Source organism: Megascapheus bottae, chromosome 22 (assembly GCF_031878675.1).
Source record: "Megascapheus bottae isolate mThoBot1 chromosome 22, mThoBot2.hap1, whole genome shotgun sequence".
Lineage (NCBI taxonomy): Eukaryota > Metazoa > Chordata > Mammalia > Rodentia > Geomyidae > Megascapheus > Megascapheus bottae.
Window position 1 is genome coordinate 36,432,429 of NC_143530.1, and position 27,331 is coordinate 36,459,759.

General features: G+C 38.9%; 1 protein-coding gene and 1 pseudogene across 1 annotated transcript in view; one reads left to right on the forward strand and one right to left on the reverse strand.

Annotated features, from left to right (window-relative positions):
- Dtnbp1 (dystrobrevin binding protein 1) overlaps window positions 1-27,331 on the reverse strand; it is an 81,458-nt gene that overhangs the window by 35,732 nt on the left and 18,395 nt on the right. Inside the window, exons 6-7 of the mRNA XM_090356509.1 lie at window positions 24,107-24,239; window positions 12,039-12,061 (exon numbers count right to left, since the gene is read on the reverse strand). Coding sequence (XP_090212635.1) covers window positions 12,039-12,061; window positions 24,107-24,239 — 156 coding nt within the window. The remainder of the gene's footprint in view (window positions 1-12,038; window positions 12,062-24,106; window positions 24,240-27,331) is intronic.
- LOC150048521 (large ribosomal subunit protein eL8 pseudogene) lies at window positions 10,663-11,412 on the forward strand (annotated as a pseudogene).

The following is a 27,331-nucleotide window of genomic DNA, read 5'->3' on the forward strand; positions in this document are numbered from 1 at the left end:
GGAATGTCAGCAGTTGGGGCCAAGAGTAGTGCAGGAAACCCATGAGTACTTGACTGGCTGCTGGATGGTGAGTGAACTGAGGACACATGGCATGTGAGACCTCGGGAAGGGGAGGTGTTTGTTCACAGCTCTGGCCAGCTGCTCAGGTACACAACTTGCTAATTTATTACAGCATCATTACAATTAAAGGTGGCAGGTACCTAAATTCCCTATTGGAAACCAGTACTTTTCAAAATGTGTTAATGATTATAAGGCAGATCTCACTTTACGAGAAAATAGGAACAAAAGTTTATATGCTCTCCCCATTTTGGTTGGTATGTCTGTATAGTATATGAGTCTACGATGAGGGTTCACTAAAAAAAAAAATGATTGGGGTACTTTTGTGTTAAAGACCTGGGTGAGCATTGTATCAAAAGAAAAAGAAAAAGAAAAAGAGTCCAACAGAGAGCGTGAGCTCAAGCAGGAACAGTCACTATTGTTTGAAGACTGTACAGTTCTACACAACTACTTTTTATAAAGGGTGCTAGAAATCTAGAGTGTGACTAGATGAGGATAAACACAGTGTCCCAGCCAGCTAATCATCTCTGAAAGGAACACGAGGAGGGGACGAGGTCTGTGGAGAGCAAGGGCTGCTCAAGCTTCCCTTCACAAGTGCTCAGAGATGAACTACTCCGTAGGGAACTACATGACAAGACTTCAAAGGCTTCTCTAAAACATGACACGAGAGGTTCAGAAAAAGGGATACTGCCTGACATTCTTAGAAATCATTACCTGAAGCATACACAACTATTGTAGGAACAGTGAGATTATTGATCAGTTTTAGTTAGGCTTATTTTTTATTATTTTTTTACAATAAGAATTGTCACAAGGAGCCAGGTAACAGGGTCTCACACTTGTAACTCTAATTATTTGAGAGGCTGAAATTATGAAGATTGAAGTTGGAGGCCAAGCCAAGCAGAAAATTCCTAGAGAATTTGTCTCATCAGAAGTAGAGAATGGTGGAGTATGCCAGCTACAACAAGCAGCCTAAAGTTGGCAGACAGCATCCCAGGAATGCACCCAGGAGAGAAGACCTTCTATTACTATATCAATAAGTGCAGTTAATTTTTGTTGTCTTATACTTTTCCACCTTTTGGTGCTACTGAGGCCTTGTGCTCAACTCTACCAATTAACCACATCTTTAGCCTTTTTTTGCCTTCATTTATCTTGCAGGTTAGTTTCATACTTTTGTCTGGACCATGATCCTCCTACCTCTGCCTCCCCCATATAGGTATATACCACCACATCCTGCATAATCCTTAACACAAACACCTAATAAAAAGAGGGGACTGAGTAGCTTAGTATTTTCCAATGTTTCATTAGTTACTTACACTTCTATTTCCAAGTACTAATTCCTCTATAATTTACTATTCCTACTACAATCAAATTAGCCACATTTCCATATACCTCTTTTTACAGCGTGGAATGGGAAGGCAAAATGAATATTTTAATAAGGGGAAGAGTTCCACAGACCTGCCTACTCCCTCGTTCTTGAAGTCTATAAGAACAAAACCAATCTTCTGAGAAGGTGACAGTCTGGCAGCTGCCCTTACCAGTGTAACCGACAGGGCTACAAGATCACACAGGCTTTCAGCACAAACCTCCAAAAAAACTAAAACAAGATCATGATATTCCATGTGAACTCAACAGATAAGAGTTTTCTTTTTGAACCTGAAAGGCAAAATTTTCAAAGAATTTCTTTTGTGCTGCTAGAATTTCATTATAATTCTTGCTGTCATTACAATTTTATTATAATTCTTGCTGTCAAGGTATAATTCTTACTGTCAAGTTTATACCATGTTTCAGCAAAAAAAAACATAAACAGAATCACTGTACTTATTAATGAGACCAAACATAAGTTATATAACAAAAAGTTGTACCAATCCTAAAATGATCTATTGCTATAATTGATTGTACAATAGTGGTATATTATCTTTATGAAATCATAGAAAAGCAATGTTTAAGCATCATAAACTCAATCTTAGGCTCTATTTTTAGTTTAGTGCCTAAACAAGCTATCTGAGTGCCAATTCCTCTTTAATACAGAATATCATTTTAGACAGCTAGTCTTGCCATAGCATGGCAGTTTATGACAGAGTATTAAAGTCTTTAGTAGGTTTGAAAACTGTCCTGTAACTGAAATTAAAGGACAACAAAAATAAATATATGTATTTTTGTAGTATAAGACACAGTGTCTTTAAACACTGCTACATGACTATAGAACAATGCACACACATACTGACATTAGACAAAAAAACAACAGACACTTAAACTCATTAGTATTCATTGATTAGGCAAGATTTTCAGGGAGTAATTTCTTAGATGAATAATTATCAATACTGAAATGTAAAGCCAAATTATACCTATCATGAAATCTTTACTCTTAGAGATTAATGTGCATAAGAGATAACAAGCATTTCTTATGCATTCCTAAAGTTCTCACTATATTTTCATTAGTCTTTTTTTCTGATCATCTAATAAGCATGTCCAAGAAGATGCTCCAGTTGGTATCTACTTCATTAATATTCATTTTAATGAGCTCCTGAGAAATCATTTTACTTCAGTTAATATGTGTCCAGCATGGGGCAGAGAACAGATCTCAGTGTTAGAACATGTGTCTAACATGCATAAGGCTGAGTTCAATACTCAGCACTGCCAAAAAGACAAAAGTCTGCGCTTGAAGAGCATGAGAGGTTTCACTAAGCTACAAGATGGACATAAAGCAGGGGAAAATACCTGCATCTTTTAATATAACTTTCATGTACCATATTCTAGTTTGTAATCTAAAGAGGTTATTCTAAAATAAGCAGGCTTCTACCTAACAGGATATGATAAATGTATGCCACATCACAATACATGCCTTCTAAAAGGCCAAATAGGGAGTTGTCAGTTACTTGCTCTTAAGTAGTAACTAGGAGATATTAATCCTCAATTACTTCTAAGGACAGAATTATTCATAACAAAACAAAAACTAGTACTATTTTAAGGTATAATTTTTTTACAGCCAATGCCACAAGTTTATACCTTTGTATATGTATGTATAAAAATGCTGTGTCTAAAATTATATCCTCTGATAAACAGGGGCTAAAATGTATACTGAAATTCTATAAAACTATGAAATAATATATTTGAACCTGCATGAAGCATATGACACTTTCAAAACCCATTCTGAGAATCAGCCATCTTAGATGGATCCATATATGACATGAATTTTAACTTTCCACTGTTGCAGGATATGGCTCACATTCTTAGCCATATTAACTTCTTAGAAACAAACATAATGACAACAACAGAAACCAAATTAGCTTTGCAGACCTGCACCACACAAACACAGAGACTCTATTCTAAAAGGTAGAACTTCTTCCCTTATATTAATGTTTATCTTTTAACATCAGTGCTACTTCATAAAAATGTTTGGTGAATTTCACCTAATGGGCCAGAAGACATTTATTATAAATGTAAAGATTTCTATGCAACATTTTTCATTTGTTTGGATACTTAATAATGATTATTTATTGGTAAAATAAAAATCTCATTAAAATGTACTGCTAATAGTCAAATCAAGTTGAAATTTAATTTCTGCCTTTTAATAATGTATCATTTGTATACCATGCAATGATAGCACTTCACCCAAGCATGGAAGTAACAATCTTAAAGAAAAGCAGCTAAGGAAAAACATGCAATAAAGTTCCACCTACAGGGATTCCTCTGACTCTTTTCGGTGAGTCCTGGAGATGACATGGATTGAGAACTGGGCAAGTAAACAGAAGCCGTATCGGCCAAAGGAAACCTCCAGTTACCAGGGAGCTCCGCTCTTGTGCATCTTCTGGGATGGAGAACAAAGGAAAGGAGGCTGGAGCCAGGAGCAGGTTTTTTCCAAAGAAACTGTATTAAGCCTGTTAGGTTTCTGCTGATGGCTTAAGCAGACGTTCATCAGAATCTACTGCCTTTAAAAGCAAAATGCAAGCTCTCGGGAGCTCTGGTGGACAAAGATATATGCACTGATCTGGGATCATACCAAATGCAGCTCAAAGGCAGGGGGAGGCAGAAAATATACTAAATCCTTTAGAATTTGTTATCTAGGCACAAAGATGCATTAGTAACACATACACATACATACACACACATACACACACGACAAAGAAATCTGGCTGTCTGAAAGCAGAAACGTAAGAAATAAATATGTTACACTTATGTTACATAGGCATCTTTAAATTTCTCCCATCTCATTTTTAATGTAATTTTGGCCTAAAGGCTCCTTTAAATTCAGCAATACTAACCAATGGCTTGGAATGTGCTATATATATTTTAATAAATATCTTAAGCCATTACAATGCCAATAGTTGCAAACAAACTGTCTTTCCCTGTAAATTCTGCTGTCTTCGGTGTCCTCAGAGTGACAATTTACCAACCAGCCTGTCTCTGCCTTTCCATAACCTGTATCACCTTTTCATACAGATAACTCAAAGTTTCTTCCCAATTAAAAAAAAGCAAAACAAAAACCAAATTCTCTCTTTTCTTCCTTCAGCTTTTGAAAGCTTATTCATTTAAGCACTTCTAACGTTATCTAGAGTAAGCAGACAAGCACAAGGATCACAAGACTGAACAAGAGAGAACTTTGCATCCTTTACAACCCTGCCATCTGCTTCCCACCCCACCCGCCACATGCACACAGCCATGCTGCTGAGACCACCCCACCCCATCACCACCATTAATCTCATAACTGCCAAGGACTAGGTTTCACTTGCCCTCTGTGCAAGGCTGACACTATTTCTTCACACGTCCCTGAAAGGCACTTGCACAGTCCTGCTCACCTCAGAGAAAACTGGAAGAGGGAAACATTCGGTATTCATGCACTGGAAGATGCAATAGGAAAACATGGCAGTTCTCCTAAATCTGATTTAGTTACGATATAACCCTGATCAAAACTGTGGATAAATAAAAAAAGGAAAGTTGTCAAAGTGGCTGGAAAATGTGCATGGAAATGCAGAAGACCTAAATAGTCCAAATGATGTCAAACAATACTGCTGTGTCATTATTATGACGGTCACTGGTTTCCTATAAAGGTGTCAAAGCAATTCGGTGGGACAAAGAACCCTAAAATAGCTCTGAGAGAACTGGATTACCAGCAAGTGAAATTTTTGGTTTCATGTCACACAAACAAAAAAATTAACTGGAAATGGACCCCAGACTTCAACATAAGTGGTAAAACAGTCAGATATACTGTCAATGACAAGGAGAAACTACAACCCTCATACACTGTGGGTGGGAGTGTAAAGTGGTATAGCTCCTGTGGAAAAATGTTTGAGGTGAAACAATCATATGATCCAGAAATGCTAGTTTTAGCTACCTAGGAGAAATGAAAATATATGCCTACACAAAATCTTGCACAAGAAAATTTATAGAAACATTATTCAGAATATTCAAATCTGAAAATAATCTGAATGTCCTTCAATTGGCGAATGGGCAAGGGATGAAAAGAAACCAAAGTTCTCTTTATTCTACCTACTTAAGAAGTTTCTGGAATCAGTGTCTCTCTCATTCTACCACTCAGCTGGTTCAAATCCTCCCAATTAAAACTTTGCTCCCTCCTTTCTTTCCCCTCTCCTCCCCCAGCCTAAGCTGGTCTTAAAATTCATGAATACAAGCAATTTTCCAATATCTGCCTGCCAAGTATCTGGGATCCATGGGCCTGAGTTACCACTTTCAAATCAGCTTTCTTTTGCTGTTTTTCCCTGTCTTCTGGATGATCCCCAAAGACCTTCCCTGAAATGCAGGTCTGATCCTGCTGTCCTAACTAAAACTGCTGGGCCTTCCCACTTCCTAGTTTGTTTCTAAAGCAATTTATTTTTGGTCAGTCGTGGGGCTTGAACTCTGTGCTTAGGCGCTTTCCCTGAGCTCTTTTGCTCAAGGTTAGTGCTCTACCACTTTGAGCCACAGCTTCACTTCCAGCTTTTTGGTAGTTAACTGGAGATAAAGAGTGGCATGGACTTTGTTGGCTAGGCTTGGCTGGGTTCAAAACATGATCATCAGGTCTTCATCAGGTCTTCCCCTCTTCAATGGCTAGGATTATAGGTGTGAGCCACTGGTTTCTGACTCATATTGCTTTGTATACTCATACCTTCTGTGGAGACCACCAGTCTAAAGGGAAGAATCCAAATTCCTGTGCACGACACAAGGCTGTGCTTCATGGATTGCTGCCTACATGCTCCCCTTCCCCACATACCATATGCTTCAGACAGGAAAAATAGTTCAACTTCCTTCAAGAAGCAAGAAATTGATCTTTAGCTTGAATTTTAGAAATAAACATAGCTGCATCTTTGTGCAACTGTTCTTTCCTCTTTCTGGAATGTCTTCATCATCCTGTGAGTGTGTGTCCTTACCTCCCTGGTTGGCCACTTGTACCTCAGCTTATCCCTACTATCCCAAGGTTATAATCAAATTACATGTTTACTTCTGTCCGTCCTACAATCTCTGCCACAGCACTTGAGCTTCCTGAGGATTAAGGATAGTTAGGTCACACTCCACATTCAAATCATATAAACGTGAGACTTCTAACAGTTTCCTAAATCTCTGGTTCAGAGAACATCTTCCATTTCATATTTCATGACTTCTATTTCTCACGGGAACTGCTCCATCTGTAAGACCTCAAACTGAAATTTTATTTCTATCCCCTTCTCTTTTTTCTATTCCCCTTTTGATAGTACTGGGGTTTGAACTCAGGGCTTCACACTTGCTAAACAGAAGTTCTTGTATGAGCCATACCCTGAGCCTTTTTATGCTTTGATTATTTTGCATTAGGCTCACTCCCTACCTGAACACACACTTTAGTATAATTCTTAACATTAAGGTTTCATCCTTTTATCTGATATTTAAACTCTATTTGACAATAATAACTAGTACAAATGACTTTATAAGCCAATACCACTCTCTAGGCATTTAACTCAATTGTGGAAATAAGTATTTAGGTATATTAGCCAATAGCCTACCATATATAAAAATTCATACTTTGAGTAAGTTTTATAGAGAAAATGAGAATAATGGTTAATTCAGCAAGGTACTTAGTTGAAAATAAAGGAGTATGTGCATGCAGATACTAAGGCCAGACATTAAGCCAGGAATTTTATGAGTTAAGAAGGCATCCACTACTAGACCTCCTTCTATGCTTTTTCACTTGTAGATTTATTACATTTTTTAAAAACATACTCTTAAGAGGTACACCCAGGGCTGGGAGTGTGGCCTAGAGTGATCGCCTAGCATGCACGAAGACCTGGGTTGAGTACCACATACACAGAAAAAGCTGGAAGTGGAGCTGTGGCTCAGGTGGCAGAGCACCAGCCTTGGGCAGAAAGTGTCCAAGGACAGTGCCTGGGTCCCAAGTTCAAGCCCCAGGACTGGAAGAAAAAAAAAAAAAGGAACACAGAATGATAATTTCTTTTAAGTTTTTTTTTTTTTTTTTTGGCCAGTCCTGGGCTTGAGCTCAGGGTCTGAGTACTGTCCTTGGACTTTCTCAAGGCCAGAGCTCTACCACTTGAGCCTCAGCATCACTTCTGGCTTTTTTCTATGTATGTGGTACCAAGGAATTGAACCTGGGTCTTTGCACATGCTAGACAAGCACTCTACCACTAGGCCAAACTCCCGGCCCATAAAATGACAATTTTTAAAATAACCCTAATTACAGACAAGTCAACAAACACCTGGCTAATTTTCCATGTCTCAGAGCTGTCAAAAACTGCATGTGCTTACAACAATAGGAATCCTTCCCTCATAAAAACAAAAAATTAGTACTTTTAAGGTCCTACTTTTGCCAGGTGTGGTTATTTATGTGTGTAATTTTAACTGCTCAGGAGGCTAAAAAACAGGAGAATCACAAGTTCAAGGCCAGACTTACACAACTTAGAGACCATTCTCAAAACAAAAACAAAAACAGTAATAATAAAAAAGGATGGAGGGAGCCAGGAGTTTGGCCTAGTGGTAGAGTGCTTGCCTAGCATGCACGAAGGCCAGGGTTCAATTCCTCGGTACCACATACACAGAAAAAAGCTGGAAGTGGTGCTGAAGCTCAAGTGGTAGAGCTCTAGCCTTGAGAAAGTCCAAGGACAGTGCTCAGGCCCTGAGCTCAAGCCCAGAACTGGCGGCAGCAAAAAAAAAAAAAAAAAAAAAGCGATGGAGAGGTAGTTCAGTGGGTCACTTGCCCAGACACAAGCTGGATAAAAATAACTGTTGTAGATACCATATTTTGCTTTGATATAACTTAAAAAGGACATACAAAAGCAAAGTGAGAAAAGTTTAAACAAGTGGTCTAGTCAGGAGAAAGTTTCATGGCAATTAAGAAGAACGTTCTGATGGTATTGAGTGGAATGTTCGTATTGAGTGGAATGTTCTTTATGTTAGGTCTTTTCAATCTGTAGTGTTGTTAGAACCCTGTTGGGAGCCGGAGTGTGGAGTCAGGCTGGCCCATAAATCTGCATCACCGAGTAAGATAACCACACAAAGAAATGAGATGTCATGGAAAACAACTTGTACCGTGATAAATGACGCCATGCCTATGAACTTTGAGCTATGTTAACTGTATTGGGAACTTCCCGGCCTTATTGCTTATTGCTTCTTGCTTGACTTATCTAAGACCTGATTGTTATTTTGTACGAAAGTAACCCCTGGTAGTTTCCTGCTTTTAGGAAACTATGTAAGACTGGATTTACAAATAAACGGGGCTACAGTCTTAAGCTCACAGCTCTCTTGGGCTGCTGACTTGGGCTGTAGTCCTCCTGACCCCATCTGTTTAGTTCCTTATTTCTTCTTTTCCCAGTCCTCACCACCTATATCAGGAATCCCCACTCACTGCCGGCCATGTTTCCATATTGATTTGCTATTTTCTTTTTTCTCTTTTTAAAAAAAAAAAATTTTGTCGGTCGTGAGGCTTGGGCCTAGGCACTCTCCCTGACCTCTTCAGCTCAAGGCTACCACCTTACCCTTAGAACCACAGCACCAATTCCGGTTTTCTGATGGATAACTGGAGATAAGACCTTAGTGCCAGGCAGGCTTTGAACCTCAATCCTCAGATCTCAGCCTCCTGAGTAGCTAGGATTACAGACATGAACCACCCAATGCTATCTTGTTTTTTAATCCAATGCCAGATAGTGAAATTTCTTCCTATTGTTGCTTTTTTGTCATTTCAATTTCACCAATCTTTTTTAAAAAAATATAATCAGGAGTTCTGTTATTGGGTACACATGTAATTGTTATATTTTCTTAGTGAGATGGTCTATTTAGTAGTATTATAATGGACTTGGTCTTTTGTGACAGATTAAAAAAAAGTTAACAATGGTTTGCAAAGTAGTTTTAATCCCCTCCCTCCATCCTACCATCAACACTGTGGAGGAACATTTATATTTTTGCTTTTCTTGTCACAGGCTATTTCAACTTTGAAATAATAACATTCAAGAGAAAAACTTTTTTTTTTTTAAAAAATAGGGACTCACTGTGTTCTTTTGGTCCTGTATTCCTAGACTCAGATGATCCCCCACCTCATCTCCACAATGACTGTCCCTGCACCCAGCACAAGAACAAACAGCTATTCATGAGCACACTCAAATGTAGGGTTTACTCAAATTCATCAACTGTCCTGTAGGTGGATGGTATGTGCTGTGAAATATTGTACATAATTAGGGATCTGTGTGTAAACAAGGTATCTTAGCCTAAATGGAATTTATCTAGCAGCATGCACATCACCTCACCTTTTGCAAAATGCTGGTTTCTTCTGTGAACAGGGATGAACTATAAAAAGAACGCTTCAACACCGCCATGCAAGTAAAGCTGACATTTTACATAATGTGTATTCCTGCCTGTCTTTTAACATTAACATGATTGTATCTTTCCATCTCTTTATGTTACATAAGATGCTAAGCTAGTCAATCAAAAGAAAGAAGAAAGAGTGCATTTCATGAAGAGTTTAAAAATTCTCATGGTTCACAAATTAAGACAAATCAATGGTTCACAAGTTAAGAACAATGCTAAGTATGAAAATGCATTATATAACATGATCATTTACCATTGCCATCAACAACTGGCCATGAACTTAATCACTCACACAGCTGCAGAGAGCCAAATAGAAATCTAGACAAAACAAGCCCAGAATGGCAGTAAGTCTTCATGCCTTTTACCTAGAGAAGTAGTCATCTGTCTAAAACATCCAACTAGAGCCAACACATTGACAATTCAATGATATACTGGAAAAACATTTCATCATTCCGCAAATATAAAGGCCAGTGCTAATTTATGTGAAATATAATAAACACGAAACAAGCTAGAAGGGTTTTTAAGAAGTTTTAATAATTTGAAATCTTCCTGCATATTGACATTAATCCTCCTGAACTCAGTGACTTTTTTCTACTTCATTGCAAAGTGGAAGGGCCTGAGCTGCCAGAAAGTTTGTACTCTTTTGTATTCACTAGTGTTTCTCCAAGAGCAGTGTTAGCACAACCAAGAACTATTCAGTATTCCTCATTTAAGACCTCCCTAAAGGCTTTAAATACAAATTGGTGCACAGGCACCAGCTCTTTCGATTACTGTTCCAGTTACAAATCACCCACAATTCTCTTTCCTTTCTCTCTCCAGCTACCCAAGATGCCAAAAGGAAAGAAGGCCAAGGGGAAGAAGGTGGTCCTGGCACCTGCTGTTGTGAAAAAGCAGGAAGCCAAGAAGGTGGTAAATTCTGTTTGAAAAAAGGCCTAAGAACTTGGGCATTGGACAGGACATCCAGCCCCAAAGGGACCTCATCCATTTTGTCAAACAGCCCCACAGCATCCAGGTGCAACGACAAAGTTGTAATCCTGTATAAGAGGCTGAAAGTGCCTCCTGCGATTAACCAGTTTACTCAGGCCTTGGACCGCCAGACAGCTATGCACCTACTTCAGCTGGCCCACAAGTATAGGCCAGAGACAAAGCAGAAGCAGCAGCAGAGATTGTTGGCCCACAGAGGAGACATCCCCACGAAGAGATCGCCAGTCCTTCCAACAGGGGTTAACACTGTTACTACCTTGGTGGAGAACAAGAAGGCTCAGTTTGTGGTGACTACACATGATGTGGACCCCACAGAGCTGGCTATATTCCTGCCTGCCATATATGGGTACTCCCTACTGCATCATTAAGGAGAAGGCCAGGCTGGGGTCACGTACCACTGTTGCCTTCACCCAAGTCAACTCGGAAGACAAAGGATAGCTGGCAAAGCTGGTGGAAGCTCTCAGAACCAACTACAATGACAGATACAACAATGTCATCACTGGGGAGCAACATCTTGGGTCCAAAACCTGGTGCTCCAATGGCCAAGCTGGAAATGGTAAAGGCTAAGAACGGGCCACTAAGCTGGGTTAAGTGTACAATGTTGATTTCTCTGTACATGAAAGCAACAATAAAACTGTCCTTCCTCCAGTGGGGGTGGAGGGAGGGAGGGAGAGATCCCTAAAGTAAAGGGCAATTCTACATTGCTTTGTGCATCAAAGAATATGGCTGAAGTGTCTAATTTTACTGAAGGAGAGACTGAGCCTGGGAAGAAGGAAGACCGCATGAGAATAGGAGCAAGTCTGACACTGGAAACCTCTGGGAGGGGGGAGGAAGGAAAAGCAACTGTGAGCCCACCAGTTGAGGGGCCCAGACTGGATCTCATGTCATGGCCCTCCTTTCACCCTCTCTGATGTCGTCACCATCCTCTCTCCCCTCATTTCATGTGCCTCAGATTTACAGGACATAAAACAGAATCTTCTTCAGACCTGACTCTCAAAACCTCAGAGCACAGTCTAAAACCAAACTACTTACAATCATTGTAGGAACTTGTAGTTAAAAGAATATCAAACATACTTGTAATTTTAAGAACACTATTAAGGCAACTTCTGCTCTTTGCAATAAACTGTCTCATTTAAAGGGAGTTCTTTTCATCATCATCAAGAGAATATCTGACATCAATTAGTTCTCAAAGTCTTTAGAGTGAGAAACACAATTACCTTTGAAGGCTTCAAGTTCCTTCCTGTAGGAGAGAAAAAAAATGCAAATTTAAAATAATCTATTCCCAGGACTCTGCTCTCACATTATAACAAAAAAAATTATACACTTCTGAGGCACAGAAGAACCAGTCTCAGGTTGGTCCTTGGCAAAAAGTGAGACACTATTCATAATGAAAGCTAAAGAGGTAGAGGTATGGCTCAAATGGTGGTACTAGGTTCTGAGTTCAAAACCCAGTGCCACTAAAATATAACTACCTCCCCCACACAAATCCATACATTGTAACACCTTTTCCTATGATGGTGCTCAACTGAAGAAGGAAGCCAAAGCAAAGGCTTTAAAGGCAGTGCAGAAAGGTGTCCACAGCCATAAAAAGCAAGAAGGCCCATGGCCTGCCCTCCAGCAGCTCTGGTGCTCTTGGAAGACAACCCTCAGGAGACAGATGTTTGGCCATCCCACCACTGTCGAGCTCCCAGGACCACTGAATTGGCCATAAAAACGAAGGACAATACACTTTCGCTCACTGTGATGGACAAGGCTGTAAGCACCAGATCATGCTTTGGATACTACCAACAAAACTGAGATCATCAAAATTCAGTCCAGCTGGCTCACACCTGTACTCCTAGCTACTCAGGAATGTGAGATCCAGACAATCATGGTTCAAAGCCAGCCTAGATGGTAAAGTCCATGAGACTCCTCTGATTAACAACAACAACACACACACATGCGTGCACGCATGCACGTGCAAATTATGCCTCAAGTGGTAAGAGGACCAGCCTAGCAAGCAAACAAAGCAAGCTGAAAGCATTGAGTTTAAATCCTGGAATCAGAACCCCCACAAACACATATATTTTTCATATGAAATATATCAAAGATGAAAGTTTGTAAAAATATGGAGGACATTTTAATCTAGCCACAAACCATCTCATCCATGTAAGAATTTATAAAAGCCCTTACTACAGTGTTTTCTCATTGATAATCCAAATAGATTTCATTAAAAATTAATCAGACCAGAGTAGCCATTTCCCCTTTGAGCAAAGGGAGAGAAGTAGCAAAAGGAGAAAGAATGTAGAAAAAAAGCAAGGCTCACAGCCTTCAGGAATGTCCATGTTAATTAATGGTGCAGAAATGCAAAGCTTCCTGAGGAAATGAACTGCAGAGGAAAACAATGATTGACTGTGAACTAAATATTTTGTGACAAAGAAGCCAAAGAAAGTTGTTTTCAGGTTTCCACACATAATAAATTACACATATATATATATATACACACTTTTATTCTCTCTATATATATCTAATTATATATATCTATATCAATACTAATAAAATTTTGAAATTTCTTTAGTAAAAGCTAATTTATCTTTTTTGTGTAGTCTATGTTTTACTAAAACTCTAGAGGTGTTCTGCATCAAATCAGCTTCCGACTTATGTTCTAAAATAGCTGAATACAATGAACACCAGGAAGATAGGACCTGCAGGCTGCAAACAGAAGGGCCAAGTGGATAATGTTCCATGTCAGCTAAGTGAAGGTTTCATAAATTATCTCCTTTTTATAATACTTATCCAGCACCATAATTCCTATACTGTAAAAAAAAAATATGTCCTATCTTTTCCAAATACAGCGTTATTCCATTCAGCCAACGGTCAGTCAACTTCATTCTTTACTTTTTTTTTTTTGGCCAGTCCTGGGCTTGAACTCAGGGCCTGAGCACTGTCCTTGGGCTTTCTCAAGGCTAGAGCTCTACCACTTGAGCCATAGCACCACGTCCAGCTTTTTGTGGTTTCGAGGAATCAAACCCAGGTCTTCATGCATGCTAGGCGAAACACTACTGAGCTTCTATCTCATCCCAGTCAGAATGGCTATCATCAAGAAAATAACAAATGCTGATGATGAGATGGAGTGGGGGGGGGGGACTCTTACACATTTTAAATGCTATTACAATGTAAATTAGTCATTGTGGATATCAGTATAGAGGATCCTCAGAAACTAAATTACCATCTGGTCCTGATATATTACTGTTGAGCATATACATGAAGAAGGTAGCATGTGCATACAGGAAAGATTCTAAGTCAAAACTCATAAGCAATTATCTCTACTCTGTCAAAACAGAAAACCTCAGAGTCTTAATTGGAACCTAAGACTCCAAGGTACCGACTTCTACCATTAACACACACATTGATGGAATCTGAGAAAGCCAAAAAACAAATGGAATAGGAAAATTGATGTAATTTTCTCCTGAGAATATTGCCAGTGGCTCAGCAAGCCCCATTTGATCCATTGAAAGGCAAAGTCTAGAAATGTCAGAGGATCTTTTTTTTTTTTTGGTCAGTTGTGGGGCTTGAATTCTGGGCCGGGGTACTGTCCCTGGGCTCTTCAGCTTAAGGTTACCAACCTGGCCCTTGAACCATTAGCCCCACTTCAGGTTGTTTTTTCTAGCAGTTAACTGGAGATAAGAGTCTCACAGACTTTAGTGCCCAGGCTGGCTTTGAATCATGATCCTCAGATCTCAGCCTCCTGAGTAGCTGGGATTATAGGTGTGAGCTACCACATCTGGCTTCAGAGGATCTTTCAAAAGCCATTCCTAAAGTGCTTCCCACTAACACAGGTCTATAATCCAAATCCACAGGTAAGAGAAATCTAAGTAGGTCATTGTTTTGTTTTCTGGTTGTGGGCTTGAACTCTGGGCCTGGGCGCTGTCCCTGAGCTCTTTAGTTCAAGGCTAGCACTCCACCATTTGAACCATAGCACCACTTCCAGTTTTCTGGTGGTTAATTAGAGATCAGAGTCTCAAGGACTTTAGATATCTACCCTGGCTGGCTTTGAACTGCAATCCTTAAAAGTCAGCCTCCTGAGTAAGTTAGGATTACAGGACTGAGCCACCAGTGCCCAGCAGAGATCATTGGTTTTAAGTTTCATTGGGATACCCCTTTCCTATGGCATTATGCTTCCATTGAATTGATGATGTAAGTCTACCATCTACCAGCTGTCGCTGCCCTTTTTGTAAACTGATTCTCTCCCAACATCAGTGGGCTCAGAAAAAGACAAAAGCTACAATGGGAGGCTCCAAAATGGGCTAAACTAGTAATTACAGCAGAATATTTCCCCCTCTCCTTTCCCATCTCAGCAAGATAAAAAATATGAAGCTCTCAAACTAATGGCCTTGCAATTATAGCAGCTCCATGGAAACCAGCAACCTAAAATGAACTTTGGACCAGTAGGCAGGACACTTCTACAATAAATGAACCCCAAACAGCAAGCAACTCAACCTATGCAAGTGATACTACAAACTAGTCCCTTTTGCTCTATGAAATAAACTGAGGTCAACTTATTGGGCAGGGACCTCTGTCTAAGCAAAAAGGTCTTATACAGCTTATCTCTAATGGAGACTTGACTGTGTAATTTCCTGATCTATGTTTATGTACTTTTCTATCTTTACTGGGCAGAAGAGACAACCAAAGGCTATGGGGCCACAACATACTGACAATGGAGGAATAAAAAGTACAGAATCTGGGGCCAGGAGTTTGGCCTAGTGGTAGAGTGCTTGCCTAGCATTCATGAAGACCCGAGTTCAATTCCTCGGTACCACATACATAGAAAAAAGCCGGAAATGGTGCTGAGGCTCAAGTGGTAGAGCTCTAGCCTTGAGAAAGTCCAAGGATAGTGCTCAGGCCCTGAGCTCAAGCCCAAGACTGGCCAAAAAAAAAAATGTACAGGGGCCGGGAGTTTGGCCTAGTGGTTAAAGTGCTTGCCTAGCATGCATGAAGACCCAGGTTCGATTCCTCGGTACCACATACATAGAAAAAAGCCGGAAGTGGTGCTGAGGCTCAAGTGGTAGAGCTCTAGCCTTGAGAAAGTCCAAGGACAGTGCTCAGGCCCTGAGCTCAAGCCCAGGACTGGCAAAAAAAAAAAAAAAATGTACAGAATCTGCTGGGCACTGGTGGCTCACGCCTGTAATCCTAACTGCTCAGAAGGCTAAGATCAGAGGACTGTGGTTCAAAGCCAGCCTGGGCATGAAAGTCCATGAGACTCTTATCTCCAATTAAACTGACAGAAAACCTGAAGTGGCACTATGGCTCAAGAGGTAGAGCACTAGCCTTGAGCTAAAGAGCTCAAGGACAATGCCCAGGCCAAGAGTTCAAGCCCCATGACCAATCAAACAACAACAACAACAACAACAACACTAGAGAATTCACTAATATTCAATCAGGCCCCACATTGAGCCTCTTCCCAGATTACCTCAACACCCATTAAAGCCCAAGGGTATACATGGTTTCGTACCAATAACAGAGGACTTATTCACTAATTACTTATTCCATGTAATAGCTACTTGCACAAAAAACCTAGCATACAGAAGAACGATTGCTTCAGCATCTACAATCATTAACAGTTTAATCCCCGTTCCCTGGTGTATCCAAACCCAAATATTCTCTAGGTGTAAGTTTCCTTAGATACAAGAATGATCTGTTCAGCTTTACGCTTAATGCTGTCTGTAGTCACCGGTACATAAAACAGTGTGTAGGGGTAGTCATGCCACAGCTCACAGCCCATCTTATTTCTCTCATACTTTCCACTGAAAAAAGAGAGTACTCTCACATTTCCTGGAGTTTGGGGCTCTCTTGCATTGTGGATGAGTTCCCTCTTTGTTCACACAATCCAGCAGGATTCCCACTATTGTTATTATACCAGCAAAGAAAGGACAGAAGTTTTCTTTTGGACAAATTATATTCCTTAACTGATATGCACAGGACCAGAAACCTTCAGTTTTTAGTTTTCTGAACTTTGGAATATTTCCACAGACTTTGGAATATTTCCACAGACTTTAGATGAGCATCCCTAATACATGATCCCAGATCTAAACTTTCTTACTGCTGACACAAATCTGCTCAAAGATTCTACAACAATGTTTATCTCCAGAGTGAACAAAACATAAGCCTTCTCAGTTCTGAGCTTATCCAGCACCCTCTGGTGAGAATATTAACCTTTTGGGAAATCCTTCAGCTTTTGCCTTCCAATCTTTATCTGAAATGCTGTAAACTCCTCAGTTCTGCTACACTGTATCTGATCAAGGTAAACACATAAATGTAAAACAGTAACACTCCCCATCCTGACTGACTCAGGGGACTTCTTTTTTTGCCAATCCTAGGGCTTGTGCCTAGGCATTGTCCTTGCACACTTTTTGCTCAAGACCAGTGCTCTACCACTTGAGCCACAGCACCACTTCCAGCTGCTTCTGTGTATGTGGTACCAAGGTAACAAACCCAGGGCTTCATGCATGCGAGGCAGCACTCTACTACTATGCCACACTTCCATCCTTTTTTTTTTTTTCACAAAATTCAGATTTAATTCCTTATGTGGATGGATCTTGAAAGATCAAGTGGGAAATTTCCATACTGGATACATCACTACCCAGTATAAGAGCATTTCAACAGCAAACTGCACCATTTCCTGTCTACTCAGAAGGCAGAACTTCATGCTCTTATCTATGCCTGAATTTTATCTAAAAGCCAGCCTGTCAACATTTACAATGACATTTACTTTATTTTGGGGGTTGATCTGGGAATGTTTTGGAACCTAAGAGTTCTCCTCATTTGTGGAATACCAATAACAAAGCTGATGGGCTCTTTGTTTCTCTAATGTGGCCTAAAGAGATAGCTGTTAGAAATACATAGGCTTATTATATAAAGAGTTCTGAGCTGCATCTGAGGAAAAGTCTTACTTTCATGACAAAATAGCATTGGCTTATGACAGTTCAACTACTAGGTTTTCACTAGAAGATGACTAGAACTTATAAATTGCAACTGACAAATGGTACCTAGATATAAAGGTTTGGGATATAGTTTAGTGATAAAGAACTTGCCCCAGCACATAGTAGGGCAATTATGTGGGTTGCATCTCTAATACTATAAAACAGAAAGAAACAAAATCTTAGAAACAATAAAGCAAGCAACTGAGACAGATTTTTGTTAAGAGAAACTATGATACATGAAAGATGTGTTTTTGTTAAGAGAAAATAGTAATTCTTGTCCTTAAGTAGAATTTCAAAGTAACGAAAAAGAATAAGCACAAAACCTGAATGGATGGGAAGGGTTGTGGAAGAAATGTTTTCTATGTAATTAAGCTAACTAAGATTAAAAGAGATTAATGTTTTCTTTCCTTAAAAGCAAGTATTAATATTGGAACTACAATGAGAAAGGGCTGGAGTGTTGTAAAGTGACAGATTCCTTGCCTAGTGTGTGCAAGGCCTCTAGATTTAGTGCCTTCAGCACCAAAAAAAAAAAAGTACATCAATGTAAAAATGAAATTTTTTTTTCCTGTTAAAATTATTTTTTCTTTTCCTTGATGCCTTATTATCCAAATTTAGGGACACTTTCTGATCAATATCTGGGTCTACTAGTGGATAATGAAGTTTAAAGCCATCAATATTGATATAAATATGAAATAAAAACTTTGATATGCCCTTAAAGATATCCTGAAATAAATATATATATATATATACACACAATAAACTCTGTAAAATACTTTTTTCTTTTTTTTTTTTAAAACTAGTCCTGAGGCTTGAACTCAGGGCCTGGGCACTGTCCTTGGACACTATTTGCTCAAGGCTAGCTAGCACTCTGCCACTTAAGCCATAGCACCCTCTTTTGGCTTTTTCTGTGTATGTGGTTAAGCAGAATTGAATCCAGGGCTTCATGCATGATAGGTAAGCATGCTACCACTAGGCCATGCTCCTGGCCAAAAATAAATTTGATTCTCATAAACTGAAGTAAAATTATTGGTTTAGTTTTTGCACAGCATTTTGATACAAAGAAAGGTTCCCCCCCCAAGAAACATTTCTTTGTGAATCAGAAAATTAGGCTTATTTTCTGCTATCAATATTTAAAAATTTAATTGATGGGCAGAATACAAAGTAGCTTATTTTTAATATGTATCATGTGCAAAATGATTGTGAGAAAGTCTGCTGAATCAAATATCTTTCCTACAGTATTTCTTAAGTCTTTAGTGCACTGCTATGTATTACAAACCTCCATGAAGTGTTTCTGGAAACATTTTATTAGAGACTACCTTTTCCATCTAGTAGTTCATGTAAAACACTTTATAGTACAGGTATTTTTCCGAAGTCTGACTGTACCTACAAAAACTGTTTTTTAATAAAGACTGGTCCCCAGCCCTCTCTACCTTTGTCCAAATTTTTACAAGTAGTCACATTCCACTCCTGCAGTGTGTCTTCTAATATTTACCTGTTATTTCCAAATAAAAAATATCACTCTTCCCTAGATCCCTAGTAAATTATATCACAATTCTGCATTTATTGTAATACTGTGTGGATACTGTTTGCAACTGTGCTATAGTTTTATTTCCTTTCTTGTAAAGTTCTCATTTTCCTTATTTGCCACGCTTGCTTTAAAAAAATGCGTATTAGTACTTCATTATTAAACACTTCACTCTAGATTATAAAACTCCCCTAGACACAATAAAGCATATTAATTTGCTATTTTCTATTAATTTCCTAGTTTCAAGTCTTTATCTCTGGTGAGATACAGCATTGCTCTGCAGGCTGCTGAGGCATCTAGAAAATTCTCTGACTTTCTCCTGGACTGCTTCTCTTCTGTGTTGGATCATCCATCCTTCTATTTGGCTTACTCATGTGTGGAGCACACTGTCTTGCAGTAGCTTCCTATCTCAGTGTGTACGGTACATGAGCTAAACTGGAACCTTTCTATGCCTGGAAGTGATTTTATTTCCTCACACTTGATGAGAATTTGGCTAAGTAAATATTCATACGCTAAGTAGCAATCATTTTCTACTTCAAATGTTGCTGTAAATAGAAGTTTCTTTTGATTCTTGATCCTTATTATAAAATCTTTCTGAAGCACCCTCAGTCCTAATGCAGTGAATTTTACAAATATATATACTGACAATAGGTCCTTTACCCAACTTATTCTGTTAGGTAAGTAGGAAATCCTTTCATATTCAAACATTCATATCCTTCAGTTGTCGACAACCTTCTTATAAGAGATCTCCTTTTTTGCTTCCTTTTTCCCTCCTTCTGAAGTTCCTAGTGATAATAGGGTTTACAAGTTTTCTTCATAATTGTAGCTTTTCTCTTTCTGCTCTTTGCAGGCACTTAATATTATCTTCCAATGCCTCAGTTCGCATTTCCTACATCTGCCATCATGTATCTAATTTCTAGGAGCTCCTTCTTGTTCTAATTGTTCTTTTTCTAATCTTTCTGTTATTACATGCAAAGTAATCTCTTTTTAGTATAGCTTCATAATTTGAGATGGTTATTTGTTTTAAATTTTCTTCTAGATTGGAAATATATAGCTAAATGGTAGAGTGCCTGCTTGACGAGCTTTAACTTAAATGATTCTTCTGCTCCTCTCAGATTCTTTTTCATGTGTTTTGAAAATGTCTTAGTTGGTTCCTACATTTTGGAAGTGTTCCTGTGTTAAATGATTCCTCGGCATACATTCATAATTAAGAGTAAGCTCCTCATGCAGAGGACACACACCAGGCTGTCTCCTAAGGACGTGTTTAAGTGTCTGTGTCTCCAAGTCTGTTTATAAAGTCTGGTCAGTTTCTCACATGACTCTTCTGATCTGCACATGAGATATATAGGTGCGGCTCAGGTTTCAGCCTGCTTTGTCAATCAGCTGGCATCCATCTGTCTACTGCCATTCTACAAGATGTAGTAGATATTACTTCTATATTTCCTCTGTCTTCTTGATCTTCTACATTACAACTTTCAATTTTCTCATTACTTTTGTGAGTTTTCAGTGAAGATAAATAAATGACAACTCAATCTATTCTGCTAAGTGGAAGGCCTATATTAATACAACTATTATGGTTTAATTACGTAGACTTCATCATATTTCCCATTTTGAGTAAGAAGAAATACTTTAAAACAAACATCTCTGCATTGAAGACATTCTAAAGGATTTAGTTAAAGGCATTTTTGGTTAATCTCTGACTGAATTATATGCTTAATTCTATGTTTCTCCCAATTTATATGCACTACACCAATTATTAACCCGCAATATTTATATGACTAAATTGTTTCCAAATATTGCTTTTAAAAAGAGACTTCAGCTAAGCCAGAAATTAGTGGCTCATGCCTGTAATTTTAACTACTTAAGAGGCAGAGATCTGAGGATCAAGGTTTAAAAGCTAGCCAAAGCAGAATCATGTATAAGACTGACTTCCAATTAGTCAGCAACAAACAAAAACAAACAAACAAACAAAAAATCAAACAAGCAGAAATAGAGTGTAGCTCAAGTAGTACCATGCTAGCCTTCAGCAAAAAGGCCAAACAGGGACCAGGAGTTTGGCCTATTAATGGAGTGCTTGCCTAGCATGCACGACAACCCAGGTTCAATTCCTTGGTAACACATACATAGAAAAAAGCCAGAAGTGATGCTGAGGCTCAAGTGGTAGAACTCTAGCCTTGAGAAAGTCCAAGGACAATGCTCAGGCCCTGAGCTCAAACCCAAGACTGGCAAAAAAAAAAAAAAAATGACAAACAGGAGAATGGAGCCCTAAAGTTAAAGCCTCAGTACTGGCATACACACAATAATAAAGATACTTTATCAAGCTGAAAAAAATGCCCTCAGAATTTCAGAAAGATTTCAGTTTATATTATTTCAAATATTTGTATTTAAAGAAGCAAGCTAACAGAATTTACCATTTCTAGTGATCAGCGGGCTAAGGTGATCTTTTATGAAACTATATAGTTGACCTTTTTCAAAATAAAAATGGTTGTCTGCTTTAATAACTGCTACAAATTCAATGTCTATTTGATAGGTAAACAAACAGTAACTCACACAGAAGAAATCCAATAACTCAATTAGTTAAGAGATAGCATGTCACTATGCACTCCAGGCTGACTTTAAATTCAGAGTTCTCCTTCCCTAGCCTCCAAAGTGCTGGGGGGGGGGGGAGAGGGAGAGGGAGAGAGGGAGAGAGGGAGAGAGGGAGAGAGGGAGAGAGGGAGAGAGGGAGAGAGGGAGAGGGAGAGGGAGAGGGAGAGGGAGAGGGAGAGGGAGAGGGAGAGAGAGAGAGAGAGAGAGAGAGAGAGAGAGAGAGAGAGAGAGAGAGAGAGAGAGAGAGAGAGAGAGAGAAAGTGTGTGTGTGTTGGTTGTAGGACTTGAACTCTGGGCCTGGGTGTTGTCCCTGAGCTCTTTAGCTCAATGCTACTACCCTACCTCTTTTTTTTTTTAATTGTACAAGTTTTTTTTCATATATTTTTATTGTAATTAATAGAAGGGTTACATTATATTCACCAGATAGAAGGTGCATTTCTTTTTTTTTCATATATTTTTATTGTAATTAATAAAAGGGTTACATGATATTTGCCAGATAAAAGGTGCATTAAATCACATACATTGATACCCTTTCACATGTCTTGGTACCCATTACCCTCCCCCCCCCAATCCCCCCACCCATCTTGGTTTTCCCCCTAATTGTACAAGTTTTAATTTTCTGTTTCATTTTATAGCCACTGTGATGTTAGAAGGGGTCAGTTACATAGTTACAACATTTCTTGTTGGACATTGTTACCCCTCTCATGTGATTCTCTCACTTTTCCTCTCCCCATCCCTAAGTTGTAGAGTTCATTTCCAACCTATTGTCTTGTATATAATGCTGTTATGTTGGTTCACCTTTTTTCTCCATATATTTTTATTGTAATTAATAGAAGGGTTACATTATATTCACCAGATAGAAGATGCATTACTTCACAAATATTGATACCCTTTCTCATGTCTTGGTCCCCATTTCCCTCCCCCCACCCCCACCCCTCATCTTGTTTTCCCCCTTCCCTATCCCATTTCAAATAACCAAATACACATATATACAATATATCAGATAACAAGGTGAAATACTGTAACAAAAGCAAAAAAAAAAAAAAAACTTAAAGCCACAGCACCACTTACAGTTTTCACATGGTTAACTGGAGATAAGAGTCTCATGGACTTAGTGCCAGGGTGGGCTTTGAACCTCAATCCTCAGAGCTCAGCCTCCTGAGTAGGTAGAATTACAGGTGCGAGCCACCAGCTAGAGATTTTAAGATTATATCACCACTCCTGACCCAAATTGAATTTTTCAAATGAGTTAACAGGATTTCAATGTAAATGTAAACCACAAATCTAATGTCTTACTAGAAAATTAGATGCAAATGCTTTGGCATTTCTCAATAAATATTTCATGTTTTTCCTTGATGTGTCTATATCAGTGATGTACCTCCTATACACATTAGCAGCCCTAAACTCCCAGTCAAATAATCATCTTACTAATATAAGTATACTTCATCCAACCTAGATGGTTTTCTCCCACTAAACTTATCTTCTGGCCTCAGCCAGACTTCAAACCCATGATAAGTCTCCCATGGAAAATTTGGTTCCATCCCCCTGTGCCATTCCAATGTTAGCTAGTCTCATGCCCTTTCAGTTACCCAGTGCCCTATCACTAATATGGCGATTGAACTCCCCTTGAGCTTCAGAGGCTATTACCCTCAGACTTTTCTTTCATTTCAGGATAGCATGGTGACAACAATCACCATTACAACAAACATTACTAAGTATTACGATACTTCAGAGTACAAGTTGAATCAGATAATAATTACATCAGTCAACCCTCCCCACAACTTTATGAAAACTGGTGAATTATTGTTCCCCCTTATAAGCTAGTGGCATTCAGACTAAGAGAGACTGACTTGGCAAAGGTCCCACAGCTTGTATGGGACCAGAGCTGAAATTCAAACTTATCCATCCTCTCTCTACAGCCTGGGCTCCGGTTCCTTTCCTCCTGACTCTACTATTAAAGGAGGAGAAAGAAAAAAAAAAAAGAACAACAGAGTAGTTCAGTCAATTGCTCTGCCCTTTGCTGTTCTCTCTTATCCTATACAATTTTTTGCCCTATCCTTAGTTTTTTACAACTCATCTCTATACAGTCATAACACATATTTTGGGAGGCTTGCTATTATGTGTCTTTCATCAGTCCAAATATATAAAGAATGGAATGTGCAGCAATGTGGAGAACCGAAGACAAATACTGTGGCCAGGCTCTCAAACTCACCTCTTACTTTTCTTGTAGCTCTCCAAGTGCTGAGACTGCGCACGTTTGTGTCTTTCTAACTCACACTGCCCACACAAATCCTCCAGGTGCAGCAAGCGATTTTCAACCTCCTCAAAGCTAGTCTCTAAATGACCTGAAAACACATAAAACAAAAAGTAAACATTATAAGTCAGAATTATGGATTAGGAAGAAAAGTATCATACAATTTAAAATGCTGACATTGCTTTGCATGTATTTCATATTATTTATTAAGCTTCAAGGCAATATTAAATACAAGGACCAACATTAAAACATACTTCAAATTATCTGTCTTCAGTATACTTCAAAAACAATTTTTTTTCTGCCAGTCCTGGGATTTGAATTCAGGGCTTAGACACTGTCTCTGAGCTTCTTTTGCTCAAAACCAGTACTCTACCACTTGAGCCACAGTGCCACTTTCAGCCTTTTCTGTTTATGCAATACTGAATCGAACCCAGAGCTTCATGCATACTAGGCAAGCACTCTACCACTAAGCCACCTTCCCAGCGTCTTATTAAAAAGAACAGAATACCATGATTAATCTAATGTTATTTCCTAATGAATACCTAATGAATACAGGTGAATAATCAAGTTTTCACATAATGAGAAGAAAGCAAAACAAGACTAACATAAAATACACTTAATTTTTACAGTTCCAAGTTAGGTTAGCATTTGTTTTGCCCCTGACACACCATACCCAATACATAAATAAACAAACCTCCAACACAGAAAATATACAGAAATATCTGTTAAGCCCCAGTTACTGAGCCAGTCTGTAGTTGGATGGAGGAGACTCAGCTTTAACAGATGGTAGTCTTGTCTTACTCTAGCTACTCTGCTTTGAGACCACACAGCTTTGTAGCTTTTTAGAACACAGAGAACATCTGGTAAATTCCTTCACTGAAGGGATTTGAGATCAAAGCCTGGAAAAATTAATCCATAGCCAAGCCAGTTCTCTTGTCACAGAGCTAGGGAAAAACCAAGTTTTTTGTAATAAAGTGATTGTCAGCTAATGGAATGCTAAACAAATCCACTTCATAATGTTTTCTCATACAACAGAAAGGCATTGCAGGTTAAAGCTTTGCAAACTCAAAAACAGTCTCCAAAGCCTTTACTGAAAACCATCGGCATAGACCTTTCACTGGGACACAAGAATGGAAAGACTGATCTTATACTCAAGGAGCTCACAAATCTGGGAGACCTGCTCCAGCAGCAGCACAGCTAGGCACAGGAGGAATTCTGAGCAGTGGCACCTAACTTGGGGCAGGAGAGGCAAATCTTCAAGGGTAACTCCCAAATTGGAATATGAGAGTCATCCACTCACCTGTGGGGGCTATTATGTCTCAATATAAATTAAATATAAAACTACCCTATGATCTAGCAATTCTCCTCTTGGGCATTTATCCAAAAAGATTAGAAACTAGGATCCAGCGAAGCCACTTGTGTGACAGTATTCACTGCAGCACCTATTCATCATAGCCAAGGTAGAGAATCAGCCCAGATGCCCCTCAACGGATGAGCACATCAAGAAGAAAGTGTGGCATATATACACAACAGAATTTTACTCATCCACTAGGAAGAATCATAGTGTATAATTTGCAAAGAAATGGAAAGACATGGAAAAAATCATGTTAAGTGAAGTATGTTATGGTAGGTCCAAAAAAAAAAAACCCAAAGGATACATGTTTTCCCTCAGATGTGAAAACAACAATTGACAAATTTTAAGTAATCATTTTGAAGTAGCTTGCAAATGTAAACAAATGTATTAGTTGAAATATGGTAGATTCAAGGGAGAACTCAGATAGTATTCCTTAGAAAGGCTAATTCACAGTCAAACAAAATACACACACTGGAAATAGGTACTGAAAAGGAGGATGAGTTTGTGGGGAGGAAAGTAGACTAATGAAGACAGGAAAGGTAGAAAAATGCAATCATAAAATCTGGGAGTGTGTCCTAGTGGTAGAGTACTTGCCTAGCATGCACAAAACCCTCAGTTCGAATTCTCAGTACCACATATACAGAAAAAGCTAGAAGTGGCACTGTGGCTCAAGTGGCAGAGAGCTAGCATTGCGCAAAAGTGTCCAAGGACAGTGCCCAGGCCCTCAGTTCAAGCCCTAGGACTGGCAAACCAACAACAACAACAAAATCCAATGCATATCTTACAAAATTAAGAAAATTGAGGGAAGGGGCAGGATTGAGAGAGATGTGTGAGACTCTTGCAAAGGGTGACACTGAGCAAGATTCACTGTATTCATATCCTACTTTATTGAATGGCAAAGCTATTGTGTAACTAAAGTTAATTTTTAAAATGTTAAAAAAAATAGAGGCTCCTGAGAATCAGATTATGTTAAATTCCTTACATGGTCTGTCTACCACCTACTGTCACACCACTATTATCCTTTACATAGTGTACCTCATGGCCACAGGACTGGCTATCATTCCAAGAACTCTCTAGACCCTGCAGACAGCAGTTGCTGTGCCTTGGCCCGCCCCTACTTCTCTCTCTCCTGCCACCAGCCCTCAAGTACACTTACTCTTCTGTACTTCCAGTACTTCCAGAGTCTCAAGGAACTCATCCTGACAATTCATGCAACTGTTTGTTTCCTCTCATCTGTCTCAGTAGTCAGTATGGAACTTCAGAGTAGAGACTCTTATCTTTGGGTTTTTTTTTTAATTTTAATGTATAGAGGGGTTACAGTTATATTCACCAGACAGAAGGTGCATTCCTTTTCACACGCTGATACCCCTTCTCATGTTTTTGTCCCTATTTCCCTCCCCCACCCCTTATCCTCATCTTTTTCCCCCCTCCTATTTCAAATAAACAAATAAACCTATATATAATATACCAGGTAACAAGAGACTCTTATCTTTGTATCCCCTAGTATCTAGTCTATTGAATTAAATAAAATATGACTGCTGGTAATAGAGTGAACTTTATTACTCTATAAGTAAAACAAGAAGGCAAATCTATGATTTATGTTCATCTCCTTTAAATAGTTTGTGCTAAATTTTATAAAAGATCAAATCAAACATGAACAATATTAAACAACATGATGGCACTTTATTAGCATTTCAAACTGGGCTGAGCTGTCAATGAGTTAAAGTAAAAGCAGCAATGGAGATTTTTCAACTTCAACTCTTGAAATCAGTAAAAATAAATAACACTTAAGAATTATATTGAAAATAAATTTCCAGCCCTTTTTATAT